Here is a 22,125-nt window from a genome sequence, read left to right on the forward strand (position 1 = left end):
GGCAGTCGGAACTCGGCAGGCAGTCCGTCCATCCATAATTGTATTACAATATATACCACCTAACCGTGGTATTTTTTTTTCTTTCTTTATACCGTCGTCATAGTGTCATACTAGTTGTTACGAGTATACTACTATCTCTTTATCAACCAGTGTACAGTGCGGTAGTTCACGGCTGTGGCTACCTCTGTGTCGGCAGTCGGCAGGCAGTCCGTCCATCCATAATTGTATTATTATTATAATATATACCACCTAACCGTGGTTTTTTTTTCATTCTTTATACCGTCATAGTGTCATACTAGTTGTTACGAGTATACTACTATCTCTTTATCAACCAGTGTACAGTGCGGTAGTTCACGGCTGTGGCTACCTCTGTGTCGGCAGTCGGCAGGCAGTCCGTCCATCCATAATTGTATTATTATTATAATATATACCACCTAACTGTGGTATTTTTTTTTCTTTCTTTATACCGTCGTCATAGTGTCATACTAGTTGTTACTAGAGATGAGCGCCTGAAATTTTTCGGGTTTTGTGTTTTGGTTTTGGGTTCGGTTCCGCGGCCGTGTTTTGGGTTCGACCGCGTTTTGGCAAAACCTCACCGAATTTTTTTTGTCGGATTCGGGTGTGTTTTGGATTCGGGTGGTTTTTTCAAAAAACCCTAAAAAACATCTTAAAACATTGAATTTGGGGGTCATTTTGATCCCATAGTATTATTAACCTCAATAACCATAATTAACACTCATTTTCAGTCTATTCTGAACACCTTACACCTCACAATATTATTTTTAGTCCTAAAATTTGCACCGAGGTCGCTGGATGACTAAGCTCAGCGACCCTAGTGGCCGACACAAACACCGGGCCCATCTAGGAGTGGCACTGCAGTGTCACGCAGGATGTCCCTTCCAAAAAACCCTCCCCAAACAGCACATGACGCAAAGAAAAAAAGAGGCGCAATGAGGTAGCTGTGTGAGTAAGATTAGCGACCCTAGTGGCCGACACAAACACCGGGCCCATCTAGGAGTGGCACTGCAGTGTCACGCAGGATGTCCCTTCCAAAAAACCCTCCCCAAACAGCACATGACGCAAAGAAAAAAAGAGGCGCAATGAGGTAGCTGACTGTGTGAGAAAGATAAGCGACCCTAGTGGCCGACACAAACACCGGGCCCATCTAGGAGTGGCACTGCAGTGTCACGCAGGATGTCCCTTCCAAAAAACCCTCCCCAAACAGCACATGACGCAAAGAAAAAAAGAGGCGCAATGAGGTAGCTGTGTGAGTAAGATTAGCGACCCTAGTGGCCGACACAAACACCTGGCCCATCTAGGAGTGGCACTGCAGTGTCACGCAGGATGTCCCTTCCAAAAAACCCTCCCCAAACAGCACATGACGCAAAGAAAAAAAGAGGCGCAATGAGGTAGCTGACTGTGTGAGAAAGATAAGCGACCCTAGTGGCCGACACAAACACCGGGCCCATCTAGGAGTGGCACTGCAGTGTCACGCAGGATGTCCCTTCCAAAAAACCCTCCCCAAACAGCACATGACGCAAAGAAAAAAAGAGGCGCAATGAGGTAGCTGACTGTGTGAGAAAGATAAGCGACCCTAGTGGCCGACACAAACACCGGGCCCATCTAGGAGTGGCACTGCAGTGTCACGCAGGATGTCCCTTCCAAAAAACCCTCCCCAAACAGCACATGACGCAAAGAAAAATAAAAGAAAAAAGAGGTGCAAGATGGAATTGTCCTTGGGCCCTTCCCACCCACCCTTATGTTGTATAAACAAAACAGGACATGCACACTTTAACCAACCCATAATTTCAGTGACAGGATCTGCCACACGACTGTGACTGAAATGACGGGTTGGTTTGGACCCCCACCAAAAAAGAAGCAATTAATCTCTCCTTGCACAAACTGGCTCTACAGAGGCAAGATGTCCACCTCATCATCATCCTCCGATATATCACCGTGTACATCCCCCTCCTCACAGATTATCAATTCGTCCCCACTGGAATCCACCATGTCAGCTCCCTGTGTACTTTGTGGAGGCAATTGCTGCTGGTCAATGTCTCCGCGGAGGAATTGATTATAATTCATTTTAATGAACATCATCTTCTCCACATTTTCTGGATGTAACCTCGTACGCCGATTGCTGACAAGGTGAGCGGCGGCACTAAACACTCTTTCGGAGTACACACTTGTGGGAGGGCAACTTAGGTAGAATAAAGCCAGTTTGTGCAAGGGCCTCCAAATTGCCTCTTTTTCCTGCCAGTATAAGTACGGACTGTGTGACGTGCCTACTTGGATGCGGTCACTCATATAATCCTCCACCATTCTATCAATGGTGAGAGAATCATATGCAGTGACAGTAGACGACATGTCCGTAATGGTTGTCAGGTCCTTCAGTCCGGACCAGATGTCAGCATCAGCAGTCGCTCCAGACTGCCCTGCATCACCGCCAGCGGGTGGGCTCGGAATTCGGATTTGGGATTTCGAAGAATGCACAGTTCTTTGCTGTGCTGCTTTTGCCAGCTTGAGTCTTTTCATTTTTCTAGCGAGAGGCTGAGTGCTTCCATCCTCATGTGAAGCTGAACCACTAGCCATGAACATAGGCCAGGGCCTCAGCCGTTCCTTGCCACTCCGTGTGGTAAATGGCATATTGGCAAGTTTACGCTTCTCCTCCGACAATTTTATTTTAGGTTTTGGAGTCCTTTTTTTTCTGATATTTGGTGTTTTGGATTTGACATGCTCTGTACTATGACATTGGGCATCGGCCTTGGCAGACGACGTTGCTGGCATTTCATCGTCTCGGCCATGACTAGTGGCAGCAGCTTCAGCACGAGGTGGAAGTGGATCTTGATCTTTCCCTAATTTTGGAACCTCAACTTTTTTGTTCTCCATATTTTATAGGCAGAACTAAAAGGCACCTCAGGTAAACAATGGAGATGGATGGATTGGATACTAGTATACAATTATGGACGGACTGCCACGGTTAGTTGGTATAAAAAAACCACGGTTAGGTGGTATATAATACAATTATGGATGGACGGACTGCCTGCCGAGTTCCGACACAGAGGTAGCCACAGCCGTGAACTACCGCACTGTACACTGGTTGATAAAGAGATAGTAGTATACTCGTAACAACTAGTATGACACTATGACGACGGTATAAAGAATGGAAAAAAAACCACGGTTAGGTGGTATATATTATAATAATAATACAATTATGGATGGACGGACTGCCTGCCGACTGCCGACACAGAGGTAGCCACAGCCGTGAACTACCGCACTGTACACTGGTTGATAAAGAGATAGTAGTATACTCGTAACAACTAGTATGACACTATGACGACGGTATAAAGAATGAAAAAAAAACCACGGTTAGGTGGTATATATTATAATAATAATACAATTATGGATGGACGGACTGCCTGCCGACTGCCGACACAGAGGTAGCCACAGCCGTGAACTACCGCACTGTACACTGGTTGATAAAGAAATAGTAGTATACTCGTAACAACTAGTATGACACTATGACGACGGTATAAAGAATGAAAAAAAAACCACGGTTAGGTGGTATATATTATAATAATAATACAATTATGGATGGACGGACTGCCTGCCGACTGCCGACACAGAGGTAGCCACAGCCGTGAACTACCGCACTGTACACTGGTTGATAAAGAGATAGTAGTATACTCGTAACAACTAGTATGACACTATGACGACGGTATAAAGAATGAAAAAAAAACCACGGTTAGGTGGTATATATTATAATAATAATACAATTATGGATGGACGGACTGCCTGCCGACTGCCGACACAGAGGTAGCCACAGCCGTGAACTACCGCACTGTACACTGGTTGATAAAGAGATAGTAGTATACTCGTAACAACTAGTATGACACTATGACGACGGTATAAAGAATGGAAAAAAAACCACGGTTAGGTGGTATATATTATAAAAATAATACAATTATGGATGGACGGACTGCCTGCCGACTGCCGACACAGAGGTAGCCACAGCCGTGAACTACCGCACTGTACACTGGTTGATAAAGAGATAGTAGTATACTCGTAACAACTAGTATGACACTATGACGACGGTATAAAGAATGAAAAAAAAACCACGGTTAGGTGGTATATATTATAATAATAATACAATTATGGATGGACGGACTGCCTGCCGACTGCCGACACAGAGGTAGCCACAGCCGTGAACTACCGCACTGTACACTGGTTGATAAAGAGATAGTAGTATACTCGTAACAACTAGTATGACACTATGACGACGGTATAAAGAAAGAAAAAAAAATACCACAGTTAGGTGGTATATATTATAATAATAATACAATTATGGATGGACGGACTGCCTGCCGACTGCCGACACAGAGGTAGCCACAGCCGTGAACTACCGCACTGTACACTGGTTGATAAAGAGATAGTAGTATACTCGTAACAACTAGTATGACACTATGACGGTATAAAGAATGAAAAAAAAACCACGGTTAGGTGGTATATATTATAATAATAATACAATTATGGATGGACGGACTGCCTGCCGACTGCCGACACAGAGGTAGCCACAGCCGTGAACTACCGCACTGTACACTGGTTGATAAAGAGATAGTAGTATACTCGTAACAACTAGTATGACACTATGACGACGGTATAAAGAAAGAAAAAAAAATACCACGGTTAGGTGGTATATATTGTAATACAATTATGGATGGACGGACTGCCTGCCGAGTTCCGACTGCCGACACAGAGGTAGCCACAGCCGTGAACTACCGCACTGTACTGTGTCTGCTGCTAATATAGACTGGTTGATAAAGAGATAGTATACAATACATACAACAATATACTACTATACTGGTGGTCAGGCACTGGTCACCACTAGTCACACTGGCAGTGGCACTCCTGCAGCAAAAGTGTGCACTGTTTAATTTTAAATTAATATAATATTATGTACTCCTGGGGGCTCCTGCTATAACAACCTGCAGTGCTCCCCAGTCTCCCCCACAATTATTATAAGCTTTGCCTTTTATACATTGATGTGCAGCACACTGGGCTGAGCTGAGTGCACACAGACTGAGTCACACTGTGTGACTGGCTGCTGCTGTGTATCGTTTTTTTTCAGGCAGAGAACGGATATAGCAGAGAACGGATATATTATATTAAAATAAATAAAAGTTAACTAACAACAACTGCACTGGTCACTGTGGTAAACTCTGTCTGACTCTGCACAATCTCTCTCTCTCTTCTAATCTAATTTCTAATGGAGAGGACGCCAGCCACGTCCTCTCCCTATCAATCTCAATGCACGTGTGAAAATGGCGGCGACGCGCGGCTCCTTATATAGAATCCGAGTCTCGCGAGAATCCGACAGCGTCATGATGACGTTCGGGCGCGCTCGGGTTAACCGAGCAAGGCGGGAGGATCCGAGTCTGCTCGGACCCGTGAAAAAAACATGAAGTTCGTGCGGGTTCGGTTTCAGAGAAACCGAACCCGCTCATCTCTAGTTGTTACGAGTATACTACTATCTCTTTATCAACCAGTGTACAGTGCGGTAGTTCACGGCTGTGGCTACCTCTGTGTCGGCAGTCGGCAGGCAGTCCGTCCATCCATAATTGTATTATTATTATTATAATATATACCACCTAACCGTGGTTTTTTTTTCATTCTTTATACCGTCGTCATAGTGTCATACTAGTTGTTACGAGTATACTACTATCTCTTTATCAACCAGTGTACAGTGCGGTAGTTCACGGCTGTGGCTACCTCTGTGTCGGCAGTCGGCAGGCAGTCCGTCCATCCATAATTGTATTATTATTATAATATATACCACCTAACCGTGGTTTTTTTTTCATTCTTTATACCGTCGTCATAGTGTCATACTAGTTGTTACGAGTATACTACTATCTCTTTATCAACCAGTGTACAGTGCGGTAGTTCACGGCTGTGGCTACCTCTGTGTCGGCAGTCGGCAGGCAGTCCGTCCATCCATAATTGTATTATTATTATAATATATACCACCTAACCGTGGTTTTTTTTTCATTCTTTATACCGTCGTCATAGTGTCATACTAGTTGTTACGAGTATACTACTATCTCTTTATCAACCAGTGTACAGTGCGGTAGTTCACGGCTGTGGCTACCTCTGTGTCGGCAGTCGGCAGGCAGTCCGTCCATCCATAATTTTATTATTATTATAATATATACCACCTAACCGTGGTTTTTTTTTCATTCTTTATACCGTCGTCATAGTGTCATACTAGTTGTTACGAGTATACTACTATCTCTTTATCAACCAGTGTACAGTGCGGTAGTTCACGGCTGTGGCTACCTCTGTGTCGGAACTCGGCAGGCAGTCCGTCCATCCATAATTGTATTATATACCACCTAACCGTGGTTTTTTTATACCACCTAACCGTGGCAGTCCGTCCATAATTGTATACTAGTATCCAATCCATCCATCTCCATTGTTTACCTGAGGTGCCTTTTAGTTCTGCCTATAAAATATGGAGAACAAAAAAGTTGAGGTTCCAAAATTAGGGAAAGATCAAGATCCACTTCCACCTCGTGCTGAAGCTGCTGCCACTAGTCATGGCCGAGACGATGAAATGCCAGCAACGTCGTCTGCCAAGGCCGATGCCCAATGTCATAGTACAGAGCATGTCAAATCCAAAACACCAAATATCAGAAAAAAAAGGACTCCAAAACCTAAAATAAAATTGTCGGAGGAGAAGCGTAAACTTGCCAATATGCCATTTACCACACGGAGTGGCAAGGAACGGCTGAGGCCCTGGCCTATGTTCATGGCTAGTGGTTCAGCTTCACATGAGGATGGAAGCACTCAGCCTCTCGCTAGAAAAATGAAAAGACTCAAGCTGGCAAAAGCAGCACAGCAAAGAACTGTGCATTCTTCGAAATCCCAAATCCGAATTCCGAGCCCACCCGCTGGCGGTGATGCAGGGCAGTCTGGAGCGACTGCTGATGCTGACATCTGGTCCGGACTGAAGGACCTGACAACCATTACGGACATGTCGTCTACTGTCACTGCATATGATTCTCTCACCATTGATAGAATGGTGGAGGATTATATGAGTGACCGCATCCAAGTAGGCACGTCACACAGTCCGTACTTATACTGGCAGGAAAAAGAGGCAATTTGGAGGCCCTTGCACAAACTGGCTTTATTCTACCTAAGTTGCCCTCCCACAAGTGTGTACTCCGAAAGAGTGTTTAGTGCCGCCGCTCACCTTGTCAGCAATCGGCGTACGAGGTTACATCCAGAAAATGTGGAGAAGATGATGTTCATTAAAATGAATTATAATCAATTCCTCCGCGGAGACATTGACCAGCAGCAATTGCCTCCACAAAGTACACAGGGAGCTGACATGGTGGATTCCAGTGGGGACGAATTGATAATCTGTGAGGAGGGGGATGTACACGGTGATATATCGGAGGATGATGATGAGGTGGACATCTTGCCTCTGTAGAGCCAGTTTGTGCAAGGAGAGATTAATTGCTTCTTTTTTGGTGGGGGTCCAAACCAACCCGTCATTTCAGTCACAGTCGTGTGGCAGACCCTGTCACTGAAATGATGGGTTGGTTAAAGTGTGCATGTCCTGTTTTGTTTATACAACATAAGGGTGGGTGGGAAGGGCCCAAGGACAATTCCATCTTGCACCTCTTTTTTCTTTTATTTTTCTTTGCGTCATGTGCTGTTTGGGGAGGGTTTTTTGGAAGGGACATCCTGCGTGACACTGCAGTGCCACTCCTAGATGGGCCCGGTGTTTGTGTCGGCCACTAGGGTCGCTTATCTTTCTCACACAGTCAGCTACCTCATTGCGCCTCTTTTTTTCTTTGCGTCATGTGCTGTTTGGGGAGGGTTTTTTGGAAGGGACATCCTGCGTGACACTGCAGTGCCACTCCTAGATGGGCCCGGTGTTTGTGTCGGCCACTAGGGTCGCTTATCTTTCTCACACAGTCAGCTACCTCATTGCGCCTCTTTTTTTCTTTGCGTCATGTGCTGTTTGGGGAGGGTTTTTTGGAAGGGACATCCTGCGTGACACTGCAGTGCCACTCCTAGATGGGCCAGGTGTTTGTGTCAGCCACTAGGGTCGCTAATCTTACTCACACAGCTACCTCATTGCGCCTCTTTTTTTCTTTGCGTCATGTGCTGTTTGGGGAGGGTTTTTTGGAAGGGACATCCTGCGTGACACTGCAGTGCCACTCCTAGATGGGCCCGGTGTTTGTGTCGGCCACTAGGGTCGCTTATCTTTCTCACACAGTCAGCTACCTCATTGCGCCTCTTTTTTTCTTTGCGTCATGTGCTGTTTGGGGAGGGTTTTTTGGAAGGGACATCCTGCGTGACACTGCAGTGCCACTCCTAGATGGGCCCGGTGTTTGTGTCGGCCACTAGGGTCGCTAATCTTACTCACACAGCTACCTCATTGCGCCTCTTTTTTTCTTTGCGTCATGTGCTGTTTGGGGAGGGTTTTTTGGAAGGGACATCCTGCGTGACACTGCAGTGCCACTCCTAGATGGGCCCGGTGTTTGTGTCGGCCACTAGGGTCGCTGAGCTTAGTCATCCAGCGACCTCGGTGCAAATTTTAGGACTAAAAATAATATTGTGAGGTGTAAGGTGTTCAGAATAGACTGAAAATGAGTGTTAATTATGGTTATTGAGGTTAATAATACTATGGGATCAAAATGACCCCCAAATTCAATGTTTTAAGATGTTTTTTAGGGTTTTTTGAAAAAACCACCCGAATCCAAAACACACCCGAATCCGACAAAAAAAATTCGGTGAGGTTTTGCCAAAACGCGGTCGAACCCAAAACACGGCCGCGGAACCGAACCCAAAACCAAAACACAAAACCCGAAAAATTTCAGGCGCTCATCTCTAGTTAAAAGCTGTTCGTGCTAATTAGTACACTAGTAGAACATACTGTACAGAGATACTAAGGATGGTGATTTGGCATCTAGGAACTTAGGGAGGAGCTTTTATACATAGAAAGATTAAACTTGCCACTGTATGTTACAAGCTGTTCGTGCTAATTAGTACACTAGAAGAACATACTGGGGACTCGGACTCATACAGTACTTGCATTTCAAAAGCACGGTATTTTCCACCGCCTCCCGCTAGCCCATCGCCCTTCCCCCCTGGGAGCCTGCACAGGTCATGCAGTAGACAGGGAGGGAGTTATTCACATAAACCAGGGCAAAGCCGCAGGAGCGGTTGTACTATTAAGGTTCTTTGCACCATATGGTACACATACAATTCTGTAGCAGGGCAGACTCAATTGAAATGGCTACCGCCTGTAGCTCCTTGCCCCATGGAGGCCCTCGGCTATGGAGCAAGTAACAGCACAGATTTTGTAGGTCATGGGGCAATGCTGAAGGAGCGTCAGAATCCCCTAGCTAAAATACACAGGGTCGATAGGGATAAGCGAGGTCTATGCACTTAACGATACCCCAGACCCCATCGCATCACAAAGTGACAAAATGTCCAAGGCACATGAACATCCACCTTGTGTCAGCACTCAGCTATGGAGCGAGTGACAGCATAGGTTTTGCAGGCTACGGGGCAGTGCTGAAGAAGCATCGGAATCCCCTAGCTAAAATACACAGGGGCGATAGGGTTAAGCGAGGTCTATGCACGTAATGCTACAAGGCGGGGGTTCATGTGCCTCAAACATTTTGTCACTTTGTGATGCGATGGGGTCTGGTGTATCGTTATGTGCATAGACTTCGCTTATCCCTATCGAACCTGTTTATTTTAGCTAGGGGATTCTGACGCTCCTTCAGCATTGGCCCGTTCTTTGAACACAGTATTTTCCACTGTCTCGTCCTACCCCCATCCCACTTTCCCCTTCACCCCATGGCGCCTGCACAGTTCATTGAGTAGACAGGTAGGGAGTTCCGATCAGGTTACAAGACAAGCTTTATGTGAAACCTGTGTGCACCCTTCCGTTGAATGTGTAACAAAGAAAAAAATGTATAATAAAGTGAATGTCACGGGAACTCGGACGCTCATATTGTACATGTATTTAAAAAGCATGGTGTTTATGCATTGTACATACTTACTTTTACACAATTAGTTGCGTCTCCATACACAATCTTGCGCCTGCGTACACAAGTGTTTTAACATGTTTGTTTGTGTCTGTATAAACTATTTATATTGAGAACTCTCACCATCTGACCATTGGTCACCATCTATTAACATTACAGTCGTCACTGACCATTTGCCAGAGCTGTAGATCAATCCGTCGCTATACGATCGAAAGTACTGGATTAGTGGAGCATTAGCCACCCAGTGGTGGAGATGTAAAATGCATGCTGAGTATCTAGAATTGCCTCAACGCGCCTGCCTGTGATTAAACTCAGCAAGCTAAGCTATCGCCTTAGCGTGACTAAACGTCCGTCTAGGCGGAGAATCGGTCAAGATAAAGGTGGCTACATCTGTAGTACATATGTTTGGGTGAGCTTATATAAGGACAGTGGCATTTTTCCACTGTTGTTCTATATATATATACATATATATATATACAGTATATATATATATATACAGTATATATATATATATATATAGTATATTATGACCATGATAGAAAATTCCATGTCGCTGTCTTTGCCCTGATTTTCTAAGAGTGAATCTTTACAGGTGCTCAGGCTGCAATCATCTACCTGCTTACAGCATAATGATTATACAGTATCAATTTAATTCAGATTGACATTGTCACAGCCTGGCATAGTGTATTGGGAACATGCACTCTTCAATATTGGGTCAACTGCCCCTTAAGCTCGCTACAGATATTGCAATGTGTGTGGACAGAGGCCAACATAAGCAAAAGTACAGTATTTACAGCAGATGTAAACAATATTTTGGCCTCTCAGTAACAGTTAAAGAGTTAACAGCAAGACCCCACTTTCCATTGTTTCGCACTTAGCAGTTATACAAAGTGCAGTAGCATTGTACAGCACAATACCAGTGAGAAATACAATTTAAGTGGCATTACCAATTTATGGAATTAAGACACAGTAGCAAAAACATCAACTACAGAAAACTGGAGAGAAAAAGCAATGCAGGTAAAAAAAAAAAAGATTAAACTAAATCAAATCAATAACTGCTAGGTAACTGTCTTATTTTGTAGAATGGTTTTAATTTAGTTTTTAACACATATTAAAATAATTTCTTATTTTGGCTATTTTTATTTAAGTCTCTACCTGGGAAAATTAACCTTTGCACGTGCATATAAGCTTTAGCAATGACTTTAATAAATTAAACTGTTATTACCTTACATTTTATTATTATTATTTTTTTTATAGGTAATCCTATCTTAGTACCTTACTGAACCTAAAAATAAAAAACTCTTCAAACTGTTTTTCCTGTGAAATATGTATATGTACAGTATAATCATATAAAATAAGCATTAATAAATGTAAACAGACTGACACAGCTCTTACTTCCTAGAATGCTGGTCAGTTGTCACCAATTATGGAACACAATTTAGCCATGACAAATAGTGAATGTCACTGTGTCTATTTAATTACTTTTGCATGTTAAATGACCTATTCAGCATAAATTAGCATTACATTTAAATATTTATTGTGACATCCAAGTTATAAACCAGAATCAGAAATGTCATATTTAAATAATGGAATAAAAACATTGTTTGCAGCACAGTAAATCATAAAAACTGTTTATAGAAAGAAAGATATACAGTATACACACACACACACACACACACACACACACACACACACACACACACACACACATGTTTAAAGCACATGAAATATAATCAAGGCATTGAATAGTACCATAATACTGTATGTTAGAAATAAGGGAGGAAAAAATAAGATGCATGAACGTAATGCATGGAATCTGTTATATCTATGATTCAGAGGATAAACACAAAACACAAGAACCCCGAGAACACAAAAAGCAGACAATTGTAATAGAATAATAGATTTTTCTTTTAAGGGCATACGGAAAAGAAAAGATGTTGAATCAATGCAATGTATTGAATCTGTTATAGCTAGAAATATAAAAATGACATGAGTGCTACTGTACATTACCTTGTATTCTATTACAACACCTACAGCGTAGGTGACGATTTATGTTTTTGCTGATGGGTGCTCGGCGCTAGGTGTTAGCGGGAATGAACGGGTGGCCGCGGCAGTGACTAATGCCCACTACACATTATGCCACACAACGTAATGCCTATTACACATTATGCCACACGCCATAATGCCCATTACACATTATGCCACACACCATAATGCCTATTACACATTATGCCACACTCTGTAATGCCCATTACGCAATATGCCACACACCGTAATGCCCATTATGCATTATGCCACACAGTTATTACCATGGCACAATTTTGCCCCACACACAATACTGCCCCTTACAAATGATGCAACACAGTAAGGCTTCTAATTACTTTTAAATTACCTGACTGTTGTCAGGGGTCTCTTGCTCGTTAAGAGTTTCATGCACATTGTCAGGGGTTTCATGCTCTGGGTTCCATTCTTGCAGGGGTTTTGTATGTTGACACACTGGGGCCAGGGGGGGAAGGACAACATGGTGATACACATACCAGGGAGGCATGGTGACACACACACACTGGGTCCTAGGGGGATGACTAGGGCCTAGGGAAGGGGGGGTCATTGTGACACACACAGTGGGTCCTGGGGAGGGGGGCATGGTGACACACACACACACACACACACACAATGTGTCCTGGGGGAGGGGGGCCTGGTGTCACACACACTGAGCCCTGGGCTTGGTGATAGTTTGCCGCTAGCCGCTACATTGAGACGCGCTGGGTGCTGTGGAGTTCCGTACAGTCACAGTGCAGTGTAAAAAAAAAACACCTTAAAATTTCCGCCACCGGGGGGACAGGCGCTAGAGGTCAAATGTGACCTCGAGCGTCTGTCTGCTCCTCGGCGGTGGCCATTTTTACTAGGGTTTTTTTTACGCTGCACTGTGACTGTACGGAACTCCACAGCCCCCAGCGTGTCTCAATGCACTGCGGGGGCTGCGGTGGCTAGTGGCCACTGGGGCAGCGAGGCTGGTTCTGTGGGTGCCTCTGAGTGTCCGTGGGTGCTCGGGCCCGGGAGCACCCACGGAATCGGCACCTATGACCTACAGTATATATTTTATTCTATTAGAACACCTACAGTATACATTTGATGCATCAAGAGAAGATGACATCTGGCACATACACAAAAGAATGATAGAAGGAGGGACAAAAACGCTGAACTTGGGTCCTGTTCGCTTAAGTTCCTGGCTATAACACAAAAATAATACTAAGGAGGAAGTATTTGTGTGCACCAAATTGGAGGTGAAATTTGGGGACCCTTGTACTGTATCTCAGGCAGGGTCGGACTGGCCCACAGGGGTACAGGGGAAACCCCTGGTGAGCTCTATTGTCTGGGACCCAACCCTTCCTCTAGAGATTAGGTTCCAGACTGTGCACTTGAATTATACATTATACATAGGTTACATTATGCTGCACAGGACTATGGTGTATTTTTAACAGTACATTGCTGTTATTAATCTGGTACAGTGTCATGCATGCACTAGCAGTATTTACAATATATATATATTTATCAAGGGGCCCAGACCATGCACTTATGGTTAACCAAGCCTTAAGGCATAGGCCCCTACCACAGCATTTCCCCTGGTGGGCCCTTCATGCCCGTTCCACACTGATCTCAGGTGACAAAAGTATATCTGAAGGTTGCGGGTGAACGAGCATCAGTAGATCCATTGTAAAGTAGCATGTCAATTACTATTAAATTCTGGTTACAGTTTGCTCTCTTTCACCAAGGTCTTAAATGGTTAAAAGGTAAGCATTTTGTAAAAAGAAATCCCTCTACATTAGCTAAATAATTACTTTTTTTATTTAATTTTTTTTATTTCAAATTCAAAATATTCCATAATCATACCAAAAAAGAGATAAATAAATACTTTCAATAGAAAAAATTAAAAAAAATGATCCTGTTTTTGGGATACACAAAAAACCCCCACAAAATTCCAAAATATGTTTCAGCCCAGTCATGTTCAATAATTCCTTTCATAGCAAACCCTGGAGTAGAAGTATTAAACCAGCAGTATATTGTAATACTATAACTTAAACATACTGTATATTGACTTACCTCCCATTAGAAATCCCGGTTTTAGTTGGGGAAAACCTCGCCACATATGGGAAAGTTTCTCTTGGCTGCAGACTGAAACTCTCGTCCCCAGAAATTCCAGCACCATTCACCAGTACATGAAAATGGAGGATATCCTTTGTAGGATTAGTAATTGGAATGTTTATACCAACTGATTTCTGAAGGAACAAAAATAACAAATATAGATATTTATTAAAATAATGTCAATATTTAAATGAATCAGCCATTTGCTTCAAAATTGTTATTTTTAGTGAGTGCATGTTAAATAATTATTCAACATTTGAAACTGCCTTTTAATGTACTGTACTGCACTATGGGACCAATAGAGAGTTGAAGACAATTGGCTGACATTGTTCCTGCATTGAATGCACCATAATAAATTTATATTCACCTATATAAAGAGTTGTACGCACCTGTTTCCTATCTCTATGCTTCTTTTCACCATCACCAGTGCACACTTATACCAGCCTATACTCTGTGCAACACAGCCATATTTATAGCCTGCATATGCATCAACAAGACCTTTGAACTTTGCCTACTGTATATGAGCATGTTCTGTTACAATCTAGTAACAGCTATTCAGTCTCACATGGAGAAGTGGCTGAAATGACTCTGTGTTGTGCATGGTTCTAGAGGAGATCCAGTCAGAATCCCGTCACTGCTCGGATTATTGATGGCGGGAACCCCACATGGATAACAATGCCGGGATCTCGAACACCAGTATCCCGAACATACTGTAAGTATGCCAGAACTGCTAAGAGGTCAATCATGGCAGGGCCGGATTATGGTAGGGGCGGTCATCCCTGGGCCCCCACAGATTAGGGGCCCTCACACATTGTCCCCAAACTCCCCACTGCTATTAACATAAAACTGGAGTACAGCATTTTGCTGTCTCCATTTTTTTTTTTGTTACCTGACAGCGGCTGCCGAGGAGCTTTACCGTAGTCACAGTCTTGCGGGATCATGAGGTAAATCTTGCGAGACTCTGTCTAGGGCAGCTGCCGAAGCGGCCAGAAGAGCTGAGTATGCCTGCCAAGGCACTCAGCGGTTGACTTGTGATGCCCAAGCCTCCTGTGTCTCCCCCCCCAACCCCCCGAGTGGAGCATCGGTAATGATAACCCTGACAGAGTGAACTGCTGCAGAGGTAAGCAGCAGCGGAGGGTTACATGTGTATATATATATATATATATATATATATATATGTGTGTGTAAAGAAGCAATGAAGCATTCAGCGGCACTCAGGGTCTTGTTCAATAAACAACTGTATTAAAAAATTCACAGCATAAAGCCCAACGTTTCGGGACTAGCACATCCCTTTGTCAAGGTGAGTAACATTCACCTTGACAAAGGGACGTGCTAGTCCCGAAACGTTGGGCTTTATGCTGTGAATTTTTTAATACAGTTGTTTATTGAACAAGACCCTGAGTGCCGCTGAATGCTTCATTGCTTCTTTACATATTCAACACCATCTCAGAGGGCACCTGGGCAATTGCTTGGAGTTGTGGGAGTGCCGGTCCATGCTTTAGTAATATATGTATATATATATATATATATATATATATCAAATGGGAATGGCACTCCAGGACCCAGGACACCATTATTCATCTCTGATAATTTTATTCATAGGGGCCCCCTCAAGTTTGTTGCCCAGGGAACCCCACGGACCTTAATCCGGCCCTGGTCATGGGGGAAGGATGTTAAATCTAGGCTGCGGGGAGATGGTTAGGATTAGACCCCAGGGGGATGGTTAGGATTAGGCTGCGGGGGAGTGAGGATTAGGTTTAGGCTGTGGGGAGGCCAGTTAGGGTTAAGCACAAACAAGGAGGGTTAGGGTTATACTGTGGGGGGGAGAGTTAGGGCCAGGCTGCGGGCAAGGAGGGTTAGGTTTAAGGAGGATAGGGATTAGGAGTAGCAAACTGAGCGTTGCTGACTGCCAGCATCCCAAGCGCTGGGATACTGATACCATCCCATTCTGGAGCATACTTAGGATGGCATATAGTGTCTACCAGGCATACGCTCTGCACCCGATAACATGGGTGACATGTGTGAGATAACTAGTGATAGAAGCAAAGGTGGGCTGCAAGTATATCAATTCAAATGGCTTTAGTGCCATCTTTAGAGAAAAGACATTTGGAATATTGGTTAAGACAACAAAATATTGGGTGTAGTATGGCTGACCGGCAGTCAGGAGACCTCCGGTCAGCATACCGACGCCGGGATCCTGGCGGGGAGGGGCGAGTGCAGCAAGCCCCTTGCGGTCGCCACGGGTTCTATTCCCACTATATGGGTGTCGTGGACACCCACGAGTGGAAATAGTCCCTGTTGGTCGGCATGCCGACCATCGGGATAGTGAGGGGTCGGGATGCTGGAGGAGGTCATGTGACTGTCGGTCTCCCGACCGCCGGTCACATGAATACCACCCCAAGATATTACCTCTATTGCGTGTTTGTGATGAGTACTTATTATTGTATTTAATTTTGTTGGTTGTGTATAGATCTAGGTACAGTTATTGCAGTTCCCTGTAGGTATGCCAAAGAAAAAATATTTTCTGTTTTTTATTCTCTATATGTTTCTATGTTTTGTATTCGTTTTACATATAATTGTTCATGCTTTTATTTATTCATTTGTAATTCCTATTCAAAGTACATAATACAATATATTATTTATTTATTTATTATTTATTACCAGTTATTTATATAGCGCACACATATATTCCGCAGCGCTTTCCAGAGAATATTTGGCCATTCACATTCACAATATACTATTGTGTGTGAAAACAATCGTGATTTGCTTTGATTTGAAAAGTGCAAGTGTCATATTTAAATGTTAACTGCAATTTGTCAAACTTGTACAGATTATAAAAGATGTACAATACTAAACTGTCAAACATTCAATCACTCAGGATGTTTCGAAACTTTCACCCCAGTTTTGTCTATCATTAGTATGCTAACAAAAGTGAATGGGCAAAAAAAAGACTGTGAATTGTGGATATCTTTCTGATGAAAATGAATTCTTAATTGTTCAATAATTGTTTTAATTATATTTTAATAAAACAACTTTTAATATAAAATTGTTAATACATTGGGTGCATCTGTGCATAAGGAAGTATTAGCTCATCCTTGGTTCATATATGTCCATATACATTTCCTAAAGGTCTAGTAATAAGACCAAGATAATTCTAATTAGAGTACTCCTCAGAAAATCTTTCTCGATATATATGTATATATATATATATATATATATATATGTATGGAAAAGACAACACTCAGTGAAAGATATAACAAACAAAAAAATTGTGGTGCGAGGTCAAAAAAGGGTTAATATTAACACTCACATTTCCCAGGTAATGACAAAAAGATACCAGCACTCACTTTTGGAGATGAAAAATGATTTAATCTTCATAAATATTCCATTGCATATAGACCGACAGCTGCAGCCCGACTGCTGTTTCAACCAGCACAGAGCTGTTTTCTTCACATATATATATATTTATATATATATATATATGTATATATTACATATACACACACAAACACACATATTATAAAGGGGAGTACCAAGCTCCAGCTGGGTTGAACTTACGCCCCCACATAGAAATCTAGGTATCTGTGCAGAGAGCTTGTCAGTAATTCATTTATTTGGTTGTTTAACAGAGAGGAGCCTATAACTGAATTCTAATTTGTGGGAAATCCAACTGCCCAATCCAGGAATCCAGTGATTGTGTAAGCTATTACTGTGATTCCAATTCTTCCCCGGGATGGGCTCTTATTGGAGCCCATCTCCTGGCAAGAGCTTCATATTAATTTTCACCATGCGAATTTAGGCGAAAAATATTTATCACATATGCACTGAAAATACGGAGTGTGATAATTATGCCTCTAAATTACTGGCATAAAACAGCTAGGGGTAAAAATAATTGGTTCTGTTTTTATGAAGTTGCAAAATGTTAATGATTTTTGCTGGCTTTCTTTAAAAAGCAATGTTATTAACCACTGACCTGACGTTTTTTACCCACAAAACCGCTCATAAATTGTCAGTGTTTTTTTTAGGTAATAAGGTTTAGTATAAAGAATTTTTAATAAAATAAAATATTTTATTGGAAAAAAAGTGTTTAACACCCCCCTATCCCCCCCACATCCATAGGCCCCCATTATAAAATAAATTCCCACACCCCCATTGACAATAGACCTCCCACTGGTATTAAATCCTGATAGTATACAGCCCCTCAGTCACAAATAAAACCTCACAACTTGTTTTATAATCCCCCCCCCCCCCTCAAAATCCTGTGACCAGAGCATTTTTTTTTTTTAATGCAATACTTTTATTGAAGAGAAGTCGAATAAGCTGCTACAAATCAAACAGGAGATGATGACTCCAAATAAATTCAAAATCACATACATGTTATCCCGTGGGGAACAACCAAATGTAACAACAACAGGGTAGTACATCATCAATACCATATATATATATCGACAACAGTTTTTCTGTGTTTGAACGAAAAGTAAAGAGAAGGATAGGAAGAGAAAATCAAAGAAGAAGAGAATAAGAGAGAGAGAGAGAGAAAGGGGATGGGAGAGTGGGGGATCATCACAGGAACACACAAGGTAGAGTCATGTCGTGGGAAGTAGCACCCCCTAACTGCAATCTTTACCATCTTTACAACTGTGGACAGTATAGTACCTCTTTTGCTTATTGGGACCCATTTGACGTAGGATATCACACCCCGGCAATAGAGGGCATAGTATAGGTGAACCAAGGTTCCCAGATCCTCCTATATTTCTCTGACCTGTCCCGTAAGGAAGCTGTGATTTTCTCCATCATGGAAATATGCCATATTTTAGCTATTAACATGCTCCTAGGGGGGGAATTGGTTTTTTTCCAATTTTTAGCTATCACACATCTGGCGGCATGTAGAATTTGGAGTACCAGGCTGCTCGCCTGGCTGTCTAGATTGGACAAAGGTAGGCCCAGGAGGGCCGACCAGGGGCCCAAGGTTATCTGCGAACAGAAAATAGATCCAATAAGGGTTTCCACCCGAGCCCAGAACGTGCGTATTTTGGGGCATGACCACCAGATGTGTTTGAAATCTCCAATTTGGCCGCACCCACGCCAACACAATGGGGAGGACCTGGGAAAAATCCTATGCAGTGTTGCAGGGACCCGATACCATCTAGTATAGACTTTATAGGAGTTTTCCTTCACTAAGGAGGAAATTGAGGACTGGGCTACATTTTGTCTAATGATTTCCCATGAGTCCTCTGCAGGGGGGGGGCAAGGTCCTGTTCCCATTTACGCTCATGGGGAAGTATGTTTGCTGCCTTCAGAGAACGTAGTAAACCATAAAGTATAGAAATAATACCCTGCCGCATGGGAGAATAGATACAAAGACGTTCCAAAGGGGTGAGTTGACGAATAACCTGGGGTTTCGGAAGGGAGCTTAAGAAGGAGCGGATTTGTAAATATTCGTAAAATACAGATTGAGAGATGTCATATTTGTCACACAGAGAATGTAGGGAGCGCCAGGAGGAACCCTCTATAAAATCGAACACCAGTCCCGGACGCGGGTTTAGGTGAAGCCACGAATGGGACCGTAAGGTGGAACCAGGGGGGAAATCCTGATTATCCCAAATGGAAGTGATGGGCGAAGGGAAAGTGGATAGACCATAATGCCGAATGCAGAAATACCACAGGGAGCAGGTGAATTTAGTGGGGGGGACACACTCTTGTATTGTCCGTATTGGCTTGGCCGGCGTGAGTAGGGAGACCAAAGTGGAGACCCCGGCCGCCAGACGCTTAATCCGCATCCAGGGTAGATGGGGCGCTGGAGAGAACCAGGCGATAGCCTGGCTCAGGTGAGTTGCATGATAGTATTTACGAATGTCTGTCAATCCTCTGCCTCCAGCTAGTGGGTCACGCACCAGAGTGGAGGTCCTAATTCTAGGAGGCTTACCAGACCATACAAATTTTAGGAAGAGTCTCTGCATTCGACATAAAGCCTCAGCGGGGATGCATACGGGAATTGTTTGAATCAGATACAAGAGCCTGGGTAGGATGTTCATCTTTACTGAGACTATCCGTCCGAACCAGGCTATAATCTGTTTGTCCCAAGCACGGAGGTCCGACTCTATACACTTAAATAGGGCTGGAAAATTTTCAGAGTATAGAGAGTCGTAGGAGTTCGTGATGAACACGCCTAAGTATTTGATTTTCTTGGAGCGCCAAGAAAAGTTAAAGTTAGCAGCTAGGAGAGATCTGGTATCCTCATTAAGATGCAAACTCCGATTTGGAATAATTAATGCGATATCCCGAATAGTGAGAGTATGATGATAGGGTTTTAAATAGGTTGGGGATAGATATATTGGGGGAAGAAAGAGTTAACAGAACATCGTCTGCAAATAATGACAATTTGAACTCCTCGTCACCAACAAAGATACCCTTAATATCGGGGTTGGCCCTAACCATACACGCCAGAGGTTCGATAGTCATAGCAAAAATTAACGGTGACAGGGGACACCCCTGACGTGTACCGTTGTTGATGTGGAAGAGGTGAGAGTCCTTGCCATTAACCCGAACTCTGGCGGAGGGGTTGGAGTAGAGTGCCTGAATACCCTGAAGTAGGCTTCCTCCCAGGCCGAACCTACGCAGAGTGGCGAACATGAAGGGCCAAAGTATTTTATCAAAAGCCTTCTCTGCATCAAGCGAGAGAAGGACAGAGGGTAATCTAGCCTCGTTAATAAGATGGACCAAATCAATGGTTCTGCGGGTGTTGTCTCTAGCTTGTCGGCCTGGGATGAAGCCCACCTGGTCAGCGTGTATCAAACGCGGGAGAACTGAGTTTAGTCTCAAGGCTAGGATTTTGGCAAAGAGTTTAATATCGTTATTTAGTAAAGAGATGGGGCGGTAACTAGCACAGGAGTTGGGGTCCTTCCCAGGTCTATGGATTAAAACTATTCGTGCCTCCAGTGCACGGGGCGACAGAGGGTTACCTCTGAGGAATCCATTGAAGAGCCTACAAAGGTGGGGTAATAGGATCCCCTTAAATTTCTTGTAATACATAATTGACATCCCGTCAGGGCCAGGGGCTTTACCTGATTTCTGAGTTTTAAGTGCATTATCTATTTCCTCCATAGATATCTCTGAGCCTAACTGAGAGACTTTCGAGCTGCTCAGTGACGGTAGGTTACATTTATCTAAGAGGGATTCGATCCCCTCATTAAATCTCGGTGATGATGATGAAGGGGCCGCTTCCGTGTTATATAATAATTTATAAAATTCCTCAAATTCACCCAGAATGTGGTCAGGGTCAAGAGTTAATGTTCCCTGTTTGGTGCGAATAGATAAGATATTTTTGGAAGAAATCTGAGCCCAACTTTCTAGCCAGAATTTTATCTTCTTTATCCCCTTTTTCATAGTAAATCTGGTTAAGACGTCTAAGGCATTGTTCAGTCTTGTGAGATAACAGCACATTAAGTTCACCTCTAACTTTAAGTAGCTTGTCTAAATCGGCAGGGTTTAGAGAAGACTTATGAACCTCCTCCAAATGGTGGAGTTGGTCAGTCAGCTCTAAGATCTTTTGGGAGCGCTGTTTGGTGAGCCTGGCCGCGATCTGAATAAAGTGGCCCCGGAGGACCACTTTATGTGCCTCCCACAGGGTCATGTCAGATATACCAGGTGTTTGGTTCTCATTAAAATAATCAGTTAATGCCTGAGTGGTTTGCTGCGGCACATCGGACTGTTGGAGAAGGGCATCATTAAGGGACCAGGAGGGGGGGGAGAGAGTGCGAGCCAGCCCAGACAGAGTCAAAGATATCGGGGCGTGGTCGGACCACGTAATTGGATGAATACAGCATTTCTGGATTCTAGAAGTGAGGTCTCTCCCAACCATAATCATATCAATTCTAGTATATAGATTGTGAACTGGGGAGAAAAATGTGTAATC

The 22,125-nt window shown here is 43.4% G+C and overlaps 1 protein-coding gene across 4 annotated transcripts in view; it reads right to left on the reverse strand.

The window, feature by feature from the left end:
- The window catches only part of CFAP47 (cilia and flagella associated protein 47), a 1,065,013-nt gene that overhangs the window by 269,073 nt on the left and 773,815 nt on the right, over nt 1-22,125 (reverse strand). For all 4 annotated transcript variants that reach the window (XM_063953487.1, XM_063953488.1, XM_063953489.1 and 1 more), the window contains one exon: nt 14,169-14,344. In XM_063953487.1, the coding sequence (XP_063809557.1) occupies nt 14,169-14,344 (176 nt within the window). The remainder of the gene's footprint in view (nt 1-14,168; nt 14,345-22,125) is intronic.

The sequence above is a fragment of the Pseudophryne corroboree genome, chromosome 2 (assembly GCF_028390025.1).
Source record: "Pseudophryne corroboree isolate aPseCor3 chromosome 2, aPseCor3.hap2, whole genome shotgun sequence".
NCBI classification, from domain to species: domain Eukaryota; kingdom Metazoa; phylum Chordata; class Amphibia; order Anura; family Myobatrachidae; genus Pseudophryne; species Pseudophryne corroboree.